We start from the raw sequence: 17,583 nt of genomic DNA on the forward strand, positions 1-17,583 counted from the left end.
TCAGCACTTGGTGACAGTGTACCTTCACAAACTCAGTCTGATGAGAGCCGAAATGAAGGACAGGACCCCGTTTCCTGGCCTACAGTCAGCCTCCTCCCAACCAACTTATTCCCCACACCTAGGAGTTGTCACTTTGAGTGCCCCAAATGGGTCAGGCACTCTAGCCCTTTGCTCTACCCTCTTGCCAGACACCCTTCCTGCTCTTTGCACTGGTCAGACTCCCCGTCCTCCCACCTCCTGCTGGCCTGGACCCCAGTCTGGGCTGCTGGGTGTACTGGGCACCTGCTATGCCTGGCACCCTTTGTGGCTGAGGTCAGGATTTCTGTTTCCTTTCCTAGATGAGGAGACAGACTCAATGAGAATTGACCACCCCCGTGAGGAGGGGGGTGTCCCTGGGGTCCTGCAGGGAGGCAGCAGTGGCTGCTGACTTCCCATTTTGGGCAATGAGACTGCAAAACCCTTCATCAGGATGGACAGGGTGGCTCGGTGTTGGGGGAGCCTGCGTTAGGATTCTGGGGTCCGGGTTTGACTGTGGGAGGGCACAGGGAGGTGAGACATTTCTGGGTCTTCTGTTCCCTTCGCCTGGTTGGCTTTCCAGACCAGATTGCTGGCTTGAATGGAGGTTGTTGAGGACAACTCCGAGACCCTGGGTCTGGCCCCTAGGATGACGAAGGTGCACTCAGGGCCCCACAGAGTTGGGATGACAGGGGGCAGGACCTGGGGCACGGGGTGAAAGTAGCCCGACCGGGGGAGGCATCCCGGACGGTCTGGGTGGAGCAGGGGTATGGGGAGGTGGGGGCGCGGTTGGGGCTGCAGCCCCCCGCCCAGCCCCCGCGTGGCCGGGGCACGGCAGGAGGGGGCGCCCGCGGCCCTCCCGGCGTTCGGGCGGGACAAAGGCCGGAGCCCCGGCCCCTCCCCGGCGGGTGCGGTGGCGACGGCCCGCGCTCTTGGTGTCCGCGCGGCCGGGCCGGCGCCCGGGGCGACCCCGGCGCCCCGCCCGCCGCCGCCTGACTTCTCGGCGCCCGAGGTCGCGCGCGCTCAGGCGGGGGCGGCTGGGGATCTCCAAGCGCCGGCGCGCCCTCCTCCCGCCCGCCCCGCGCCCGCCCGCTCGGCGGCGGCGGAGGAGGCGGAGACGGCTGGCAGGCGGCGGCCAGGCGAGCGCGGCGGCCGGACCGGGGCCATGGCGCCCGCGCAGCGCCCGCTGCTGCCGCTGCTGCTGCTGCTGTTGCCGCTGCCGCCGCCGCCCTTCGCGCACGGCGAGGACGCCGCCCGCGCCAACTCGGACCGCTACGCCGTCTACTGGAACCGCAGCAACCCCAGGTGAGCGCGGCCGCGGGCGGGGACCGCGCGCTGGGAGACCCCGGACTCCCCCACCCCAGCCTGGCCTCCCACCCCGGGCTCGGGGCGCCCCTGCGCGCTGCCCCCAGGAGTGGGGGCGCCCGCTTCCCACGGGAGCCTCCAGGGAGTTCCGGCCACCGGAGTTTGGGGGACTCACTCCGCGTGCATCTCCCCCCGGGGCGCCCCTCCGCCTACAGGTTTGGGAGACTTGGCGCCCTGCATGCTTCGGAGCGCCGCCGGCCCAGGAGTTTGGGGATCCCCTCTGGCTCCCTCAGAAGCCGTTTGGCCTTGAGTTCCCTCCCCGGACATGGGGGACCCAATGCTTAGGTCTCTCTGGGGACCTCCGCTAGCTTTAGAGTTGGTGGGAATGCCCAGTAATCTTGTCACTGAGCCGAGCCCAGAGGTGAGGGACTGAGGTGGGGGACCGTGGCCCCCCGGGGGAGGGTTCCTCAGGCGCGTTCTCTCGGAGACTCCCCAGATGAACTTGGGGAAGTTGGAATGTTCCTCCCCGTGGACCAGTGTCCACATTTGCTCCAGCGGGTCACTGGTCCGGGCTCTCAAAGAGACGGAGAGACTGAGGCACGGAAGAGGCTCAGGGTCTGTCCCCAGAGTCCTGATCAGGCTGTGTCCTCCGCGGTCCTCCTTCCACTGACTGGGAAACTGAGGCGCAGAGGGGCCAAGCAGCTGGCTCAAGGTCACGGTGAGGGGAGCAGAGCTGGGGCTAGGACCCAGGTGGCCTTGTGCCCAACCTGTCACACCCGGCCCAGATGCCCCGCCCGCCTGCCTGCAGACCTCCTCTAGGTCGGGTACTGAGTACGGTCTGGGGGCAGCGGGAGCCCCTGCTACTCAAGCGCGAAAAGTTTGCTGGGGACTGACCACATCCTGGTTAGCAGTGGAAACCTCGGACCTTCTGGGGTCCGGAAGGCGGGAGTGGGCTGGGGGTCCCATAGGAGATGGGATCTAGGGTCCTACAGCTCCCAGTCCGCCCCACCGTCAGGGTCATGGTCATATTCAGGCCAGCTGGGCTGCACGTGGGGGCAGGGGCGCCAGCCTCCCCACCCCCTGATCCTCTGCCTCCAGTCACTTTCTTTCGGTTTTCAAGCGCCAGAACTGCCTGGCTTCCAAGCCAGCGGTCCCCCGCCATCCCCTCGCCGTCCCCTGCTGTCCTCGGTCCTCCTGCAGAGAGTTGCATTAAGGACCGTCTTTGAGGCCAGCCCTGGGACCAGGGCAGCCTGTGTCCCAGGTCGGTGCAGGTAGCCCACCCAGACACCACCTCCCTCATTTGCCTGGTTGTGGGGTCGGCCCCAGGACTGAGGGCAGAGACCCGGGGCCGAGGAGGGATGGCTGGGCCGCTGTGGAGCGGGTTCCCTGCGTCGCCCGCCCCACTGGTCACATGTGGGTTTGATTACGGTTCTTCCCTGCGGCCAAGCAGGGAGCCCAGCGGGCAGCGCTTCCCCGGCCCAAGTTTTTGGTTTCAGCCTCGGAATCCCGTCCCAGCGTCCCAGCGTGGCCTGTCCTTTGTTCTAGCAAATGCCAGACCCACCAGGAGCTTCCAACAGGGACTGAAGGGGGTTGCGGGGGCCGGCCGCTGCCCCACCTGCCACAGGGCTGCAGGCAGGATGCTGGCTGGGAAGGAGGCAGCCCCCGGGGCCGGCTCTGTCCAGCCGCTCAGCCGCCTCCTGTTGCTGACCCGACAGCTCTCTCTGACCAGCCGCCCGAAGGGACAGCCTCACTGTCCAGGCACAGACCCTGGCGGTCAGGGCTGGCCTCTCCTCTGCCTCATCCTGCTTGGGGCGTCCTGGGTGGGAGGTGACCTCCCCCACTTTCTGCAGCGGGGCCTGGGGTCCCAGGGAGCCCTTCGCCTGGGAAGCCCGGTTGGGTCAAGAATCAGGGCTCTGTTCACCACTACGGTTGGGGGTCTCTGCCAAAGGGTGGCCCCCTTGGAAGGCTGGGTATCTTGGGGTGTCTGGAGCGGAATCTGTGTCCAGTGACTGGGTGAGTGCCGGGCAGAGGAGGAGGGTGCTGCCCAGCCTCAGGCTCTGAGGGCACCCGGAATGGACATTTCCTGAGGGTGCCCAGTTGCGGGCACAGCTGCCAGGGTGCAGGGAGAGGTTTGAAGTCAGTGGGTGGGCCTGATGTGGGAGGCAGTGCTTTGGGCAGAGACAAGAGACAGGCCTGTGCAGGGACAGGCGAGAATGGGGTCGAAACAGGGAGACTGGTGGCGGCGGCCGGCAGAGGAGCCAGGAGACGCAGGGACAGGCCGTGCAGAGAGAGAGGGGGGCGCACACAAAAGGCACCGTGCGTTGGGAAGGGGACTGAGCCAGGGCTGGGCCACCTCGGGTGGTGTACCGTCAGGCAGCAGAGGAGCCACGGGGATGCGTGTGGGCTGGTGGAGGACCACCAGGCCCAGGCAGAGCTGCAGTGAGGCCGTCCACCCTCGCCTGGCTGGCCTGTACCTGCGCCGAGGTAATGAGTGTGTGGCTGAGTGTGTGGCTGTGCTTCCCCAATTGTGTTCTCCTGCTGTGCCGTGGATTTCCTGTGCACACGAGGCTGGCCGACGCTGCCAGGGAGCCCCACACCCACCTCCATCGCCGCTGAAGGGTGGAGACTGGGTCCAGCCACGGACCCCTGCACCCTCGCCGGCCAGCTGTTCAGCCGTCTATCCGTCCGGTCCCCGCCTGAGCTGGGCACTGTGGGTCTGGCTGCCGGGCATCTCTGGGCCTGTCTGTGGCCGTATTGGACTGGGCCGGGCATCCTGGCGGGCTGCTTCTGGGGCTGTGGGGGCGCAGGGACACCTCAGAGGCTCGCTGGGCTGCAGGGCATGTCCGCCCCATAGCTGCGTGTTCTTTCTCATGCGGTTCAGGGGTCCCGGGGCCCGGGAGGTGTATGGCTGTGTGTGTGGAGCACACACACTGCTCCCCGCCACCGCCACACAGACACTCAAGTGCCTACATGTGTTTAGCAGCCCTGGCCCTGTGTGTCTGTACACGTTTCCGCATGTGTGTGCCTGGAGAACATGCGTGTGTAGGGTGCATGCGTGTTTGCAGCAGTGTGTCTGGGTGTGGGGTGTGCGTGTGTATCTGTGTATGCAGATCAACACCTGGGGAGAAGGTGTGTCTGTATGTGGGGTGCACGCGTGTCTTTGGAACGTCTTCATGGCGTGCACACGTGTCTGTATGTACGGCCTGGCTCTGGGGGCCCTGGTGGGGGTGCTGACAGCCTACACCAGAGGGGGGTGGTCACAGCTTGCCTTCCACACCTACCTGACCGCTCCTCCACCACCTCCTCCAGCCCAGGTGGGTCCCTTCTGGAGGTACGTGTCCGGGTCCTGCAGGCTAGGCTCCTTGCTGCCCATGGTGCAGAGGGGCCATCAAGGTTCAGAGCTGGCACTGGCAGGGACCCTCCTGTCCCTGAGTCCCCCACTTAGTTGGAAGTCTGCAGCCTGGGTGGACCCAGTGGTGCAGACCCTGAGTGGGGCCCTGATTGCCCTTAGGTGTGGGCAGCGGCCATGTTCCCATCTCAAATGACCAAGGGGAAGATGGCGACTAGGACTGCGTCCTCCCTGTGGGGGTGTCAGGCACCCCTGGTGCCTGCCAACCATACCCAGGCCTCCAGGGAACCGGCTTTGAAGGGGGCGATGCCATATTTTGCCGCATGAGGCTTTTTTGTTTTGTTTGAAAGAAGCTTCCGACTTAAGGGGGACTTGGAGAGTGAGGACCCATGGACCTGGGAGTCTTGGGGTCCGAGGGTGTGGCCTGGGGGGCCAAGGAGGGCTGGAGCTCGGACTTGGGGATCTGGGAAGCCCTTGGGCTAGTGGCTTGGCTTCTCAGAGCCCCTGTGTCGTGTTTCCTCTGTAAAGTAGGGCGGCAGGCTGTGCCCCTCTGCGGATGGCAGCAGGGCGGGCACGGTGTGGACGCCCGAGGCATGGGTGTGACCCCAAGGGACCAGAGGACCCCGACGGGGAGGGGAAACGGAGGCCATTCCTGCTTGCAGGCAAGCAGGGAGGCTCCAGACCGGCCCGCAGTGCATCTGCAGCAGCAGCAAGGTTCAGGTGGTTGTGCTGGGGGGGGGGAACCGCAGTGCTGGGGTGGGGGGCCAGTTCTGAGGTGCCCCCACCTGCTGGCAGCCTGGGCTCTGAGGCTGGGATCCACAGGGTCCCTTTCCCCAGCCTTGGTCCCTCCCCACGGTGGACAACTGCTTTTTACCCCCACCCTGGGCAGTTCAGCATGCAGAGGAGGAGACTGAGGCAGCAGCCGAGCTGAGGACTGGGGAAAGGGGAGGGACTGGCCTCTAGCCTGCCCGGGAGCTGGGCCCGGGGAAGGGGCAGCCATCTCTGACCTCAGGGGCCTTCAGCAAATGTCCCCTGCGGGTCATGCGTCCCTTGAGGCCGCAGGTGCAGAGGTGGCCGACCTTGGGATGCGCAGGTGTTTGAACGGGGGTCTGGAAGGCAGGGTTCCTGCAGGTTCGATGGCTCATTCTGCAGCCCCTGAGCTAAGCCCAATGCAGGGTCCTGCCTTGGCAGCAAGTTCCCTCCCCTCACCAAAGCACCCAGCACGGACCAGCCTTGCCCCCCACCCTCCTGGCGTTGCCTTGGGGAAATTGTCTGTGGGGGACAGTTCCAAAAGGAGGGCTTGACTGTGTCCTCTGTGCAGTGGGCCAGGTAAGGAAGGGCACAGCCACCTTTGTGCTGCCCCATCGCGGACACACAGCTGAGAGCTTGGAGCACACAATCCAGACTCCGAGCTCTGAGGGCTGGCCCTGGTGGGGGCTCACCCTCATACCCACTCCCATGCGGGGTCTCGACTTCGAGGGGCTCTGTTTGCCACCTCGGCCACATTTCCCCTCGCCCCCCTCCCCCAGCCATGCACCCCCTCATATCGCCTGTCCACTTCATGGGTCGGGCTCCCCATTATGCCCCCGTTTCATGGACCCAGGGAAAGTGATTTACCCATGGCCAGGAGGAAGTTATGTCCAGTGGGGGGACCCCCTCTGAGAGGCATGCAGGTCTGGGACTGGCTGAGGAGTGCAGGGACACCATACACGCTGTGGGGGCTGAGGAGGGTGGGGTGACCTGGGCAGGCATGCCCCGTGGACTGGGCACCCGGGCCTCCTCCTGCCTGAGACCAAGGCCCGGGGGAGGTGTGTGTGGGCTTCTCCTGTGGCCCTTCCTTCACCTTCCCCACCTACCCTGCCCCATTTGTTTCACCTCCTGCTTCCATGGTGGGGCCTGTGCCTCAGTTTACCCTGCACCCACAAGGCCATAATCGTCCTTTCTGAGCTGATGCTGCACTGTCGTGAGGCTATGATATTCTTTCCTTTTCCTTTATAGCCTTTTCTTATATATTTATTGGCCTGTGCCAGGTCTTGGTTGCAGCACGCAGGATCTTTGAGCTTCTTTGTGGCACGTGGGATTTAGTTCCCTGACCAAGGATGAAACCCATGCCCCCTGCATTGGGAGCATGGAGTCTTAGCCACCGGATCCCCAGGGAAGTCCTGAGGCCCTAATTTTCAGTGAGGTCCCAGCCTTGGCCTTTGGGGGCCCTGCTGTCCATTCGAGCAGGCCTGGGTGTCTCTTTGGTGGGGTCTTCATTGGCATCTCTGAGCCCTTTAGTAGAAGTTGTGAAATGGCTCAGACCAGGGAGACAAGAGACAGAGAGTCGGAGAGTGAAGGGGACAGATTCCCCTGCCTGCCTGCCCCTGCCTCAGTTTCCAGGTTAGGAAGGCAGCCCAGCACCCCACTCCCATGTTGGGTGAGACTCCTAATTAGTTTCTGTGCTGTTAGCATCTAATGACTTGACTGTCGCCTGACTGGAGCTAATTAGCTGCAGGCCGGGTGGTTGCCAGAGGAAGGGGTGGTGGGTGGGGTTGGAGTGGCTGCCTGCAGGGTGGACATTGGCAGGGGCGGGCAGGGTGAACCACTGGGGGTGAAGGTGTAGAGGTTGGGGGCGGGGAGGTCTGAAGCCTCGGGGAGCCCTATGTCTGGGAATCATCCCAAGTCAGTCATTAACCCCTTAGTGAGAATTTCGATCTGTATCTACTGCTCCCAGGGATCATTTGCATATCAGGCCTCCGCACTGGTGGAGGAAATAAAGGCTTTGTTTTGCTCTCACTGGGCTCGGCTTGGGGTGGGGTCCATCTCCCCTGCATCAGTGCCACCCTGAGCAGGGGCGAGGCACCAGCTTGGAACTGGGAATGTCAATGCAAGGCTGTGGCTGTTTTAGAGCAGGGAAAGGAGAAAAATGTCCATTTTGGCTCCCAGATTTCAGGTGTGGGGGGTGAGTGGGGGGGCTTCTCCTGGGATCCACCTACCTGGGGTCCCGGTTTCCCCACCTTGAGGCAGCTTTCTGCTCCCATGACTCTACCACCTCAAAGACCTCGAGCATTTGGCCTTTGACCGACTAACAAACATGTATCGAGCACCACTGTATATTGGGCTCATGCTGGCCACCAAGCAAGGTACAGAGAAGGAGGCTGACCCCTGGAAGGCAGACAGTGGACTGTGTAATGGTATGAATACGATGATGTCCAAAAGAGATGAGTTGGGGAAAGTAGGGAAAGGCTTGTCAGGCTGAGGGAACAGTGTGTGCAAAGGCCCTGAGACAGGATAGGAGCAGCCCCGAGGCTGGCATGGCTGAAAGGGAGTGAGCTGGGGAAGTCAGGGGGTGATGAGGTTGAGGGTGGGGGCCATATGAGGCCCCATGAGCCTGAGAGGACTGTGGATTTTGTTCTGAGTGATGGGGAGCTGATAGAAGGCTTTGAGCCAGTGGGTGGAGAGGTCTGATGGACACTCAGGAAAGTGAATCCTGGATTTAGGGGGGCTCAAGTGGGACCTGGGTGTCCAGCCTCTGACCCAGCAGAGCAGCTTTGGTCGCTGATATTCTAATGAAGATGAGCTGGGGGGACCTGATGGTGCTGGTGTCAAGAGGGGAGAAAGGGGAGACAGTGCAGCCCACCTTTTCTGTAGAAGTGCCCTGCGTGGAGTCACGTTCTCTTTCAGACTGAATGTACATCCCTGGCATCAAGACGAGAGGAAAAACTGAGGCCCAGAGGGCAGGACCAGGACTCCCCCACCTCTGCCTGTGGCTCCCCGTCACAGCCTCCCCTGCAGGGCCTGCTGGGGTGAGGGTGGGCCCCTGGGCGGCTGCTGGGCTGTGGCTCTCATCGATCAGTTGATCAATTGGGCTTTCAATGGGGCCGGGAAGGAGTGAAAATGACTTTTCAAAAAGCCTGGAGCAGCTTCTGCATCGATCGTGCCCAAGGGGCCGGAGGACGCGGCCGGTCAATGAGACGCCTGTGCCCGGCCAGCCGCAGAGCAGCCCATGGGATGGGCAGGCTCCCAGCCCCACTCAGGGCCGCCCTGCATCTATGGGGTGCCTGCTGCGAGCACAGCTGAAGTTCTTCCATCCGCCTCAGGGACCATCTCCATGACAGAGTTGGAAACTGAGTCTTTGAGAAGGCAAGACCCAGCTGGGCTCCATCCTGGGTTGGAACCAGATGAGGTTCCTCGGCCCCCAACGGACGTGCACTGCCAGACACATTCATTCTGCAATGGCCTTCCCACCTCTGTGGGAGGGAGTGGGCACCCTATTCCTGGGTGAACCCAGTGCAGCAGGGAAGGGCTGGGAGTGAATCCACTCCCCCTACTCCCTGACCTGAAATTCTCTGAACCTTGACTTCAGCCACAGACTTGAAATCATCATCTCAGGTCCCTCCTGACGGGTGGGGAAACTGAGGCACCATGGGCCAGTCCCCTGCCTGCCTCCTTCCCAGTTTGAGGGTCCCCGGAGCCCTCACCCCCATCTGACACTGTCTCGGGGTAGCGGGGGGCCAGCCAATGCCATCTGGTTAGCCGCCCCATCAGGTGCTGGCTGTGCCAATTAGTGTTCCTGGTATGGGGGCTGCCTTGCTCCCTTCTGCGGTCCGGGGTGGCTGGCATACGGGCACAGAGGCAGCAGCGGGGTCGGGTCCCAGTGACCTTGCCCTCCCTCACTGCCGCCGCCCCTCACCAGGCCTCAGTTTCCCTGCTGGTGTGGGGAGGGAGGAGGTGGGGGAGCCTGCCCCCAAACCTCGGCTGCCAGGCCTTTTATGTGCTAATAAGCCCCTCTTGGGAGGCCCCCTTGTCCCCCCTCGGTCCAGGCCGCGTTTACATGACAGGGGCCCGGGGGACTGCGTCCCGGAGATCTAAGGGCTCCTGGCGCTGTAGCCGGAGGCATTGATGGAAGGGTAGCTCCCTGTCCCCTGCTCAGCTGACCTCCATCCTTGCCTGATGAAGCTGGGTCAAAGGGGCCCCCAGGGAAAGGGGTACAGGCTCTGCGACAGCTGAGGAGACCTCCAGGGCCAAGGCTGGGAGGCAGAGTTGGTGGGCCAAGGTGTCAGGGGTGGGGAATCAGGGAGTTGTGGGGTAGCTGCCAGATTTTGGAGACTCTGGAGGGAGGACGAAGAATGTCACTCAGGGCACCCCTGAGTTGGACTGAGGGATGGGGGTGTCTGAGCATCTGAGGGGGTGTCAAGCCCCACCCCCTCTGGTGATACAGGATAGGGGCCAAGCTTGCCTCAGAGAGGTAGGGATCACTGACCTGTGTCCCAGATACCCTGGTTCTTCTTGGCAGGCAGATCTGCAGAAGGAAAATAGGAGGCTGTCTCTGGGGATGGCATGGAGGGCTGCCTGGAGGAGGGGGCATTGAAATCAAGCAGTTAAAGTTTTTGGAGTGGGACTTCCTGGTGGGGGGATATCTTGTGCCAGGCCTGTTGTGGCTGAAGGGCCCAGATGTGAATTCTGCAGGGAATTGGGGGTCTGGGGGGCTGTGACTCACAGGGAGCCTGCTTGTGTGCATGTGGTTACCCAGAATGCCTGGGGGCAGGCCCTCTTCCCTGGGACAAACCTCACCGTGGGCCTGGGGTTCAGGGCTAGTCTGGGTCTCCAGGCACCTGCTCTGGCCTTGGTGTGGAAGGGTTGTTGTGCCAGGCAGGAGACCATGGGCTCAGACCCTGGCACCTGACTGTGGACAAGGCCCCCCCCCAACCCCTCGCCCTTCCCCCATCTCCTACCTACCCTTTACCCTGCACTGACCCATCACCCACACACCCTCCCAGGGGTCCCCATCCCCCTGTGCTGACTAGTGACCCCTCCCCATTTACCCTTTCGCTGACTCTGCGCTTGTCTGCTGCACTGACCCGTCAACTCCACACCCTCCCCGGGCTCCCCATCCCCAGGCCCCACCCCTTCCCTGCGCTGACCAATGACCCCTCCCCATTTACCCCATCCGTTAGTTTTACCTTTTCTCCTGCACTAACCCATCACCCTACTCCCGGCCCCTGCCCCGCATCCCTGAACCCCCCTCCCCCGCGCTGACCGCCGGCCTTGCCTCCAGGTTCCACGCGGGCGCGGCAGACGACGGCGGCGGCTACACCGTGGAGGTGAGCATCAACGACTACCTGGACATTTACTGCCCGCACTACGGGGCGCCGCTGCCGCCGGCCGAGCGCATGGAGCACTATGTGCTGTACATGGTCAACGGCGAAGGCCACGCCTCCTGCGACCACAGGCAGCGCGGCTTCAAGCGCTGGGAGTGCAACCGGCCCGCGGCGCCCGGGGGCCCGCTCAAGTTCTCCGAGAAGTTCCAGCTCTTCACGCCCTTCTCTCTGGGCTTCGAGTTCCGCCCAGGCCACGAGTACTACTACATCTGTGAGTGGGGGCGGGCTCCCCTGCGGGCTCCCTCCCTCCCCTCCCTCCCCTCCCCCCTCCCCTCCCCTCCCCCTCCTCCTCCCCTTTCCCTCCCCCTCCCTCATCCCTCCTCCGCCGGGGCCTCTTGTCTCCGAGCTCGCTCCTTCCTCCCGCGGGTTAGCCTCTGGGCCGTTGAACCAGTGGCCCCACGGTCAATTCGTCTTACCCTGAGACCAGGGGGGCCCACCCCATGTTGCACTGAGGCCAGAAACTAGGCCTGCCTAGTCTGGTCGGGGAGGAGTGATGGAGGACACACCGTGCCTACCCCGTCTCTCCCCCTCGCACCGGAGCGCCCAGATTCCCAGAGGAGTGTGGAGGCGTTTCAAGGTCGGAGGCAGCCTTGGTCCAGGTCCACTGGGCATTCATGCCCGTGCTGTAGGCCGGGGGGGCAGGCGGGTAAACTGTCCCCGCCTCTGCTGGGCGTTAGGGGCTCCCGAGGGGCCCCTTCTTCCTCCTCCCCACTAAATGCCAACGGCAGGGCCTGGCGTGGCGGAATGTGCCCAGGGTTCAAGTTCCCACCAGCCAGGCCTCAGCAGCCTGTGGTCTCTGAGAACCTGAGAACAGGAGGGTCCCGCCATAGCCCCTGCCAAGATGGGGTCCCAGGAAGCCCACCCGGGCCCAAGTCGCTGACTCTGTAGGGTTGTGCGGTTCCATTTCTCAGCGTCCTGGAGGCTGATGGAGAGCAGGTGGGGAGGGGGTTGGGGGGGCCTGCCCAGGCTTCGGGGAGGGACCCAGCGCCTCACCACCCTGGTTCCCGCTGAGTCAAATTAAACTCTACGAGGCTCCATTTCCTCCTTCCTCTGCTCTATTTGGATTTTTTCCTCTTAATTCAGGGAAGAAGAGGGTGGGGGAGGGGAAGAAGGTGTTTAAATTAAGTCCCTGTAATGTAAGAAAAATTACATTTTTCTTTCCGAGATGGGAGTTTCATAAAGATAATTATTGTAATTATTCGTCCTATCTCTGTGACGAATGTTATTTTTATTACGTGCTTTTTATCTTCATCTCCCAGCACAAGGGACTTCTGGGGGGCAGGCAGAGGTGACGGCCACAAAGAGGACCGGCCAAGAACACAGGCGGGCACAGGCCCGGCTGTAGCCATGTGGGTGCCCGTGCCTGTTCACCTGTGTGAACCCCACCACCCACGGGGCCTCAGGCCTCCCTCCCTGTCCCCATCCTGGCCCCCAAGCCCCTCTCTCCTGACTCATGGCCAGTGCTCTTGGACCTTCCCTGTCCCCCATGTGGACCAAGAAGCAGGGAGCCTTGTGGTGGAGCTTCAGGTGTGAGGACTCAATGCACTTCAACCTCACGTGACCCCAGGCCTTGTGGGCCACTGTCCAAGGGAGGCCGGATGCTGCTTCCTTCCCAGGCCTAATGGGCTCAGGCAGTCACCCAGTTGGGCCTTCCCTGGTGACATAGTGATGACAAATCTGACTGCCAATACAGGAGACGCACGAGATGTGGGTTTGATCGCTGAGTCGGGAAGGTCCCCTGGAAGAGGGCATGACAACCCACTCCAGTATTCCTGCCTGGAGAATCCCGTGGACAGAGGAGCCTGGTGGGCTATAGTCCATGGGATCACAAAGAGTGGGACATGACTGAGTGTGCACGCACGCCAAAGCACCTACCTTGGGCCACATGAGGCCTAGGTAGGGGGTGACTTGCCAACATCTCAGATTCCTGAGAACCGGGATTTGATCTCAGGTCAATCATTTGTTTGTTTGTGGGTTTTTTTGCTATTTGATTTTGTTTTGTTTTGGTTTTGGCTGCACTGTGTGGCATGTGGGATCTTAGTTCTCTGATGAAGGATCAAACCCCTGGAGCGCCAGAGAATTCCCTATATTTTCTTATTGAAAACACACATTTTTGTTCATCACCTTTGAACCTTGCCCTGTGTTGCCCTGGGGTAAGATGGAGTCAGACATAGACACCCCACCCCCATCTCTGGGGTTAGGATACAGTGAAGTGAGGGGCAAGGGGAGCATGCAAGAGGATTTCTGGGAACTCATGGGCATTATGTCTGGGCCTTTGATGTATGATGAGGAGTTTTATGTGTGGATTCCCCTACCTGGGGTCAGGCTTGGGTCACAGGCATGGGGAAGGAGATGCAGTCCCATGAGGTCCTCTGCCCCACTAATCCCCAACCCCTCTCTTCCAGCTGCCACACCACCCAATGCTGTGGACCGACCCTGCCTGAGACTGAAGGTTTATGTGAGGCCAACCAGTAAGTGCTTGGGGGTCAATGGCATCCTCAACTCACAGAACCCACTGAGTGGTCAGTGGAGTCAGGATGGAGGTGGTGGCAGCATACCCTTGGGAGTCCCACAACCTCTCCAATGGCTGGGACAGGCCCTGCAAATAGGGCCATGTCAGAACTTCAAGAATGAAGTTTTGGGGCTTCCCTGGTGGTCTAGTGGTTAAGAATCCTCCTGCCAGTGCAGAGGGCGTGGGTTCGATCCCTAGTCTGGGATGATCCCACATGCTGCGGAGCAACTAAGCCCATGCACCACAACCATTGAAGCCTATGTCCCTAGAGCCCGAGCTCGGCAGCAAGAGAAGGAGCCAAAAGGAGAAGCCCACACACCACAATGAAGAATAGCCCCTGTCTGCTGCAACTAGAGAAAGTCTGTGTGCAGCAATGAAGACCCAGTGCAACCAAAACCAAATAAATTTAAGAAAGAATGAAGGTTGAAGTCTGCAGCTGGGCCTCCCTGAGGCTGAAGCCCTCTTTACCCAGAGTGGGCTTCAGGAAAGTTCTCTAGAATACCCATGTTCTGAGCTCTTGAAATATTGTGATACTCAGAGGGAAGGGGGGTTCCCATGGCCTCACTACTTCTCCCGGCTCCAGGCACATTTATTGGGCTCCTGCTGGTTACCACACTCTGTATTGATTGGAGGCGTTGTCCCAGAGGAACAGGGACATGGAGCCCTTAAAGCAGAGTCATGATCTCAGGTCAATCTTCTGGTGACACTGTTTTTTTATTTTTGCTGTTTGATTTTATTTTGTTTTTGGCTGCACTGTGCACCATGTGCAATCTCAGTTCCCTAATCAAGGATCAAACCCGTGCCCTCTGCAGTGAAAACCTGGAGGCCTAACCACTGCACTGTCAGGGAAGTACTGAAACTGAGATGTATAACAACATTGGGTCTTGATGAGGTCTGGGAAGAAGGGTGGGGGTGGGTGGGCCTGCCACTAACTACCCTGTCTCTTTGTCCCCCCACAGATGAGACCCTGTATGAGGCCCCTGAGCCCATCTTCACCAGCAATAACTCCTGCAGTGGCCTGGGCAGCTGCCAGCTCTTCCTCAGCACTGTCCCCGTGCTGTGGACCCTCTTGAGCTCCTAGCCTGCCACAGGACATCAGCTCCACCTTGACGGCCCGCCTCTGAGACCAAATAGAGACGCCACTCCTCCTACCACTGGTGCTGCTCTGGCAGGTGGGGCTGTCCACACGTCCCAGGCTGGCTGGGGCGGGGGCAGCCGAGGCCCCCCCAACCCGCGCCTGAGAGGCTGGTTGTCCGCCCAGCTCATGGCCACGCTGTCTTGTCTGGAGGCCCTGGTGAACCCAGGGACCTCTTGGCAATGTTGGATTTTTGTTTTGTTTTGTTTTTAGTGTATTTTTCATGGTTGGATCGGAAAGACTTGAGTTTCTAATTTAATTTATTCCTTGCTGTCGCCTGTGACTTTGGGAAGGAAACAGAATGGATGGCTGGGGCAGGGGTTCCCGGCCCACTGGGAGAAGGGGAACCAGGGACCCCTGCCCTGGTCATTCCATCTGTTGGTCCTGGCTGGAGGTGACCATGGAGTGGACTCCCAGGTGCCCTGGGATAGGCTGGCCTGAGGCAGAAGGGGCAGGCGGGTAGTGAGTTCCCCTGACTCTGGTCCACGGGCCCTCAGACCCCTGTCAACCCAGCTCTCCCCTCCTCCCTCCCGGTCATTGTCTCCCAGAGCAGAAACCACGGGGTTTCACTGGAGGTCGCCATGGAGCCCTAGTCCTGGGAATCATAGCATCCTAGTATCTTAGCGATGTCTTAGGCCCCCTCGTTCCCCCAGCCTCCCACAATCACCCCAGAGGCAGAGAAGACGTTACATTTCTGTAAATAGAGCCAGCAAGTATATACTGTGATTTATTTTTACTGTATTCCTGAGGATGGACTGGAATGTTTCTTTTTTTTCTCACCCCTTCATGTGGGGGGGAGGGTGTTTTATTTTGGCGGGGGGGGTGGGGTAGACTTTTTAGTGTAGAAGCCGCACTTCGCAATAAGCTCCTTTGTCTGTCAGACCCCCTTCCCTCTCCTCTATGACTAATGTTTGTAAGAAAAAAGGAAAACAGGACAAAACAAAACTGGGGGGAGGGGGGCATTGAACATCACCACCCAAAAGAAACCCCCTCCGGAAGACACTTTAATGAAGTAAACAGCTCATTTATACAGATTTCATATTTCTACCCGCCTTTCCTGATCTGTGTTTTATATATATTATATATAAATATATATGGTGCGCGGCCGCTGGGAGCCGGCTCAGGCACGCCAGCGGTGGGGGGGCTTTTGTAGGGGTTGTGGGCGGGCGGCCTTGCCACGCCTGGAGCTGGTGACGGGGCCTCCCCCACTCCGTCACAATCAACTTTGGATTCTGTATTTTTTTATAATAAAATGAGCGTAAGCATCCAGGGTGTGTATTTGTATTTGGGGCCTGCCAGTCCTTGTTGGAGGGGTGCTTTGAGCTCATAATTTGGGATCGGGTCTGGGATCTGCTGGGGAGCAGTGTCTGCAGACCATAGGGCTGATGGCGAATAGGGCTGATGCTTCTGGGCATGTGTCGTTTGGGCGCAGGGCCCTGGCATGAGCATTTGTGGGGTTCTGTGCCTTTTTTCACCTCCCTGGGAAATGGAAACAAGCCCCTTCTCCCTGGGGCAGCTATGGGGAGGCCAGGAAGTGGTGGGGCTGCCTTTGAGTACACAGCAGGGGCTTATTAAGTGTCCACCACCCAATGCACCTGAGCAGGTTGGAATCCTCAGACCCCAGGGCCAGTCGTTTCCTGTACCCCTCATTCATGCTGGGGGGCGGTCCCCAGGTTCTATGACAGGTCTCTTAGGATCCTACCAAGTTCTATGTGTGGTGGTCCACTGCCTAAGACTCTGAGCTCTCAATGTAGGGGGCTCGGGTTTGATCCTCATCAGGGTACTAGATCTGACATGCCACAGCTAAAGATCTTGAGTGCCACAGTGAAGACTGAAGATCTCTTATGCTACAACTAAGACCTGGTGCAGCCAAATAATAAAACAATGGGGAAAAAAAAGTTCCATGTTATCTTGGTGCCAAGCTCTGCCAAAGTGTGACTCAGTGTCCCCAGTGACTCCAGACCAGCGTGGAGGTTTGTCTGTCTGCTCGAATCCCCTCCCGGCTTCCAAACGGCATGTATCAGAGGGTTCTGGAGTCCCAGGGGCCTTCACCCCAGCCTGGCCCAGGAGAGGCACAGAGTGGGGCTGAGGGAGGGGGCCTCGGGGCTGCTCCTCGCCTCAGTGCCACCCGAGGGGACTGTAGCATCCCCGGCACAATTAGTGGAGAGGGAAGGCTCTTGGCTAATTAATTCGGCCGTGCTGGGTCCGGCGACGGGGGCTGCCTCTTAATGAGGCCAGCAAGCGACACAAAGACCCCTGTGTGTGCCCCACCCGCCCTGCCCAGCATCAGGGGACGCAGGGTGGCCACTGTGCAGAGTGCCACGGAGGGAGAGCCAAGGGACCCCTGCACTCCGAGGCTTCCTTTGCCTACCCTTCCCGAGACCCCTCACCCAAACACCCCAACTCGACCACAGGGCTGGAAGAAACTGGTGAAAGGGTTAAATGCGAGGATTGTGGGGCAGAATCATAGCAGCTTATTTTGATTTTGTTACTAAAAAATTTATTGAGATATAATTCTCATACCACACAAGCCATCCGTTTCAAGTGCAATTCCACAATTTCTATTCATTTACAGGGTTGAGCAACCATCACTACTGATTCCAGAACAATCCATCATCCCCAAAATAACCCCACTCCTGCCCCAGCCCCTGACAACCAGGAACCCATTCTCTGTGTCTGTGGATTGACCTGGATGTTTCCCATCAGTGGAATCACACCCTGTGTGTCCTTCTGTGTTTGCTTCTGTCCCTGAGCATAGTATTCTCAGGGACCATCCACATGATAGCAAGTGTCAGGGCTTCTCTCCTTTTCAGGGCTGAGTAATATTTCAATATGTGGAAGGGTGACATTCATCCATCCACCAGCTTACAGACATTTGGGTTGTTTGCTTTTAGCTATTATGAGGATTTTGTTATTTTTGAGACAAAGTTTTAACACAAAAGGTGACCTGGGATGGGTAAGTACAAAGAGCTCTGTTCACACATTGGGATCTTTGCACGTGTTCCCCCAGCAAACCACACCTGGCTCTCTCCCCAACCCCCTTTAAATATGTCCCATGTCCCCTCTCGACCTCCCTGGTCAAACAGCCCTCACCCCACACCCCCCTGCTGTTAAATCTCTGATA

General features: G+C 60.0%; 1 protein-coding gene across 1 annotated transcript; it reads left to right on the plus strand.

Moving 5' to 3' along the window:
• The first annotated feature begins 962 nt into the window (after window positions 1-962).
• On the plus strand, window positions 963-15,237 carry EFNA2 (ephrin A2). Its single transcript, XM_065935233.1, has 4 exons — window positions 963-1,320; window positions 10,710-11,023; window positions 13,218-13,283; window positions 14,284-15,237. Exons 1-4 carry the CDS (start codon window positions 1,181-1,183, stop codon window positions 14,403-14,405), a joined length of 642 nt encoding a protein of 213 aa, XP_065791305.1. The 5' UTR covers window positions 963-1,180; the 3' UTR covers window positions 14,406-15,237.
• The last annotated feature ends 2,346 nt before the right edge of the window (window positions 15,238-17,583 follow it).

The sequence above is a fragment of the Muntiacus reevesi genome, chromosome 1 (assembly GCF_963930625.1).
Source record: "Muntiacus reevesi chromosome 1, mMunRee1.1, whole genome shotgun sequence".
NCBI lineage: Eukaryota > Metazoa > Chordata > Mammalia > Artiodactyla > Cervidae > Muntiacus > Muntiacus reevesi.

What these genes read in the sequence shown, in the direction of transcription:
- EFNA2 (XM_065935233.1), top strand. Translation starts at nt 1,181, where the DNA reads ATGGCGCCCGCGCAGCGCCCGCTGCTGCCGCTGCTGCTGCTGCTGTTG. An exon ending in CCACGAGTACTACTACATCT is followed by an intron (nt 11,024 to 13,217) that starts GTGAGTGGGGGC and finishes CCTCTCTTCCAG; the next exon opens with CTGCCACACCACCCAATGCT. An exon ending in GGTTTATGTGAGGCCAACCA is followed by an intron (nt 13,284 to 14,283) that starts GTAAGTGCTTGG and finishes GTCCCCCCACAG; the next exon opens with ATGAGACCCTGTATGAGGCC.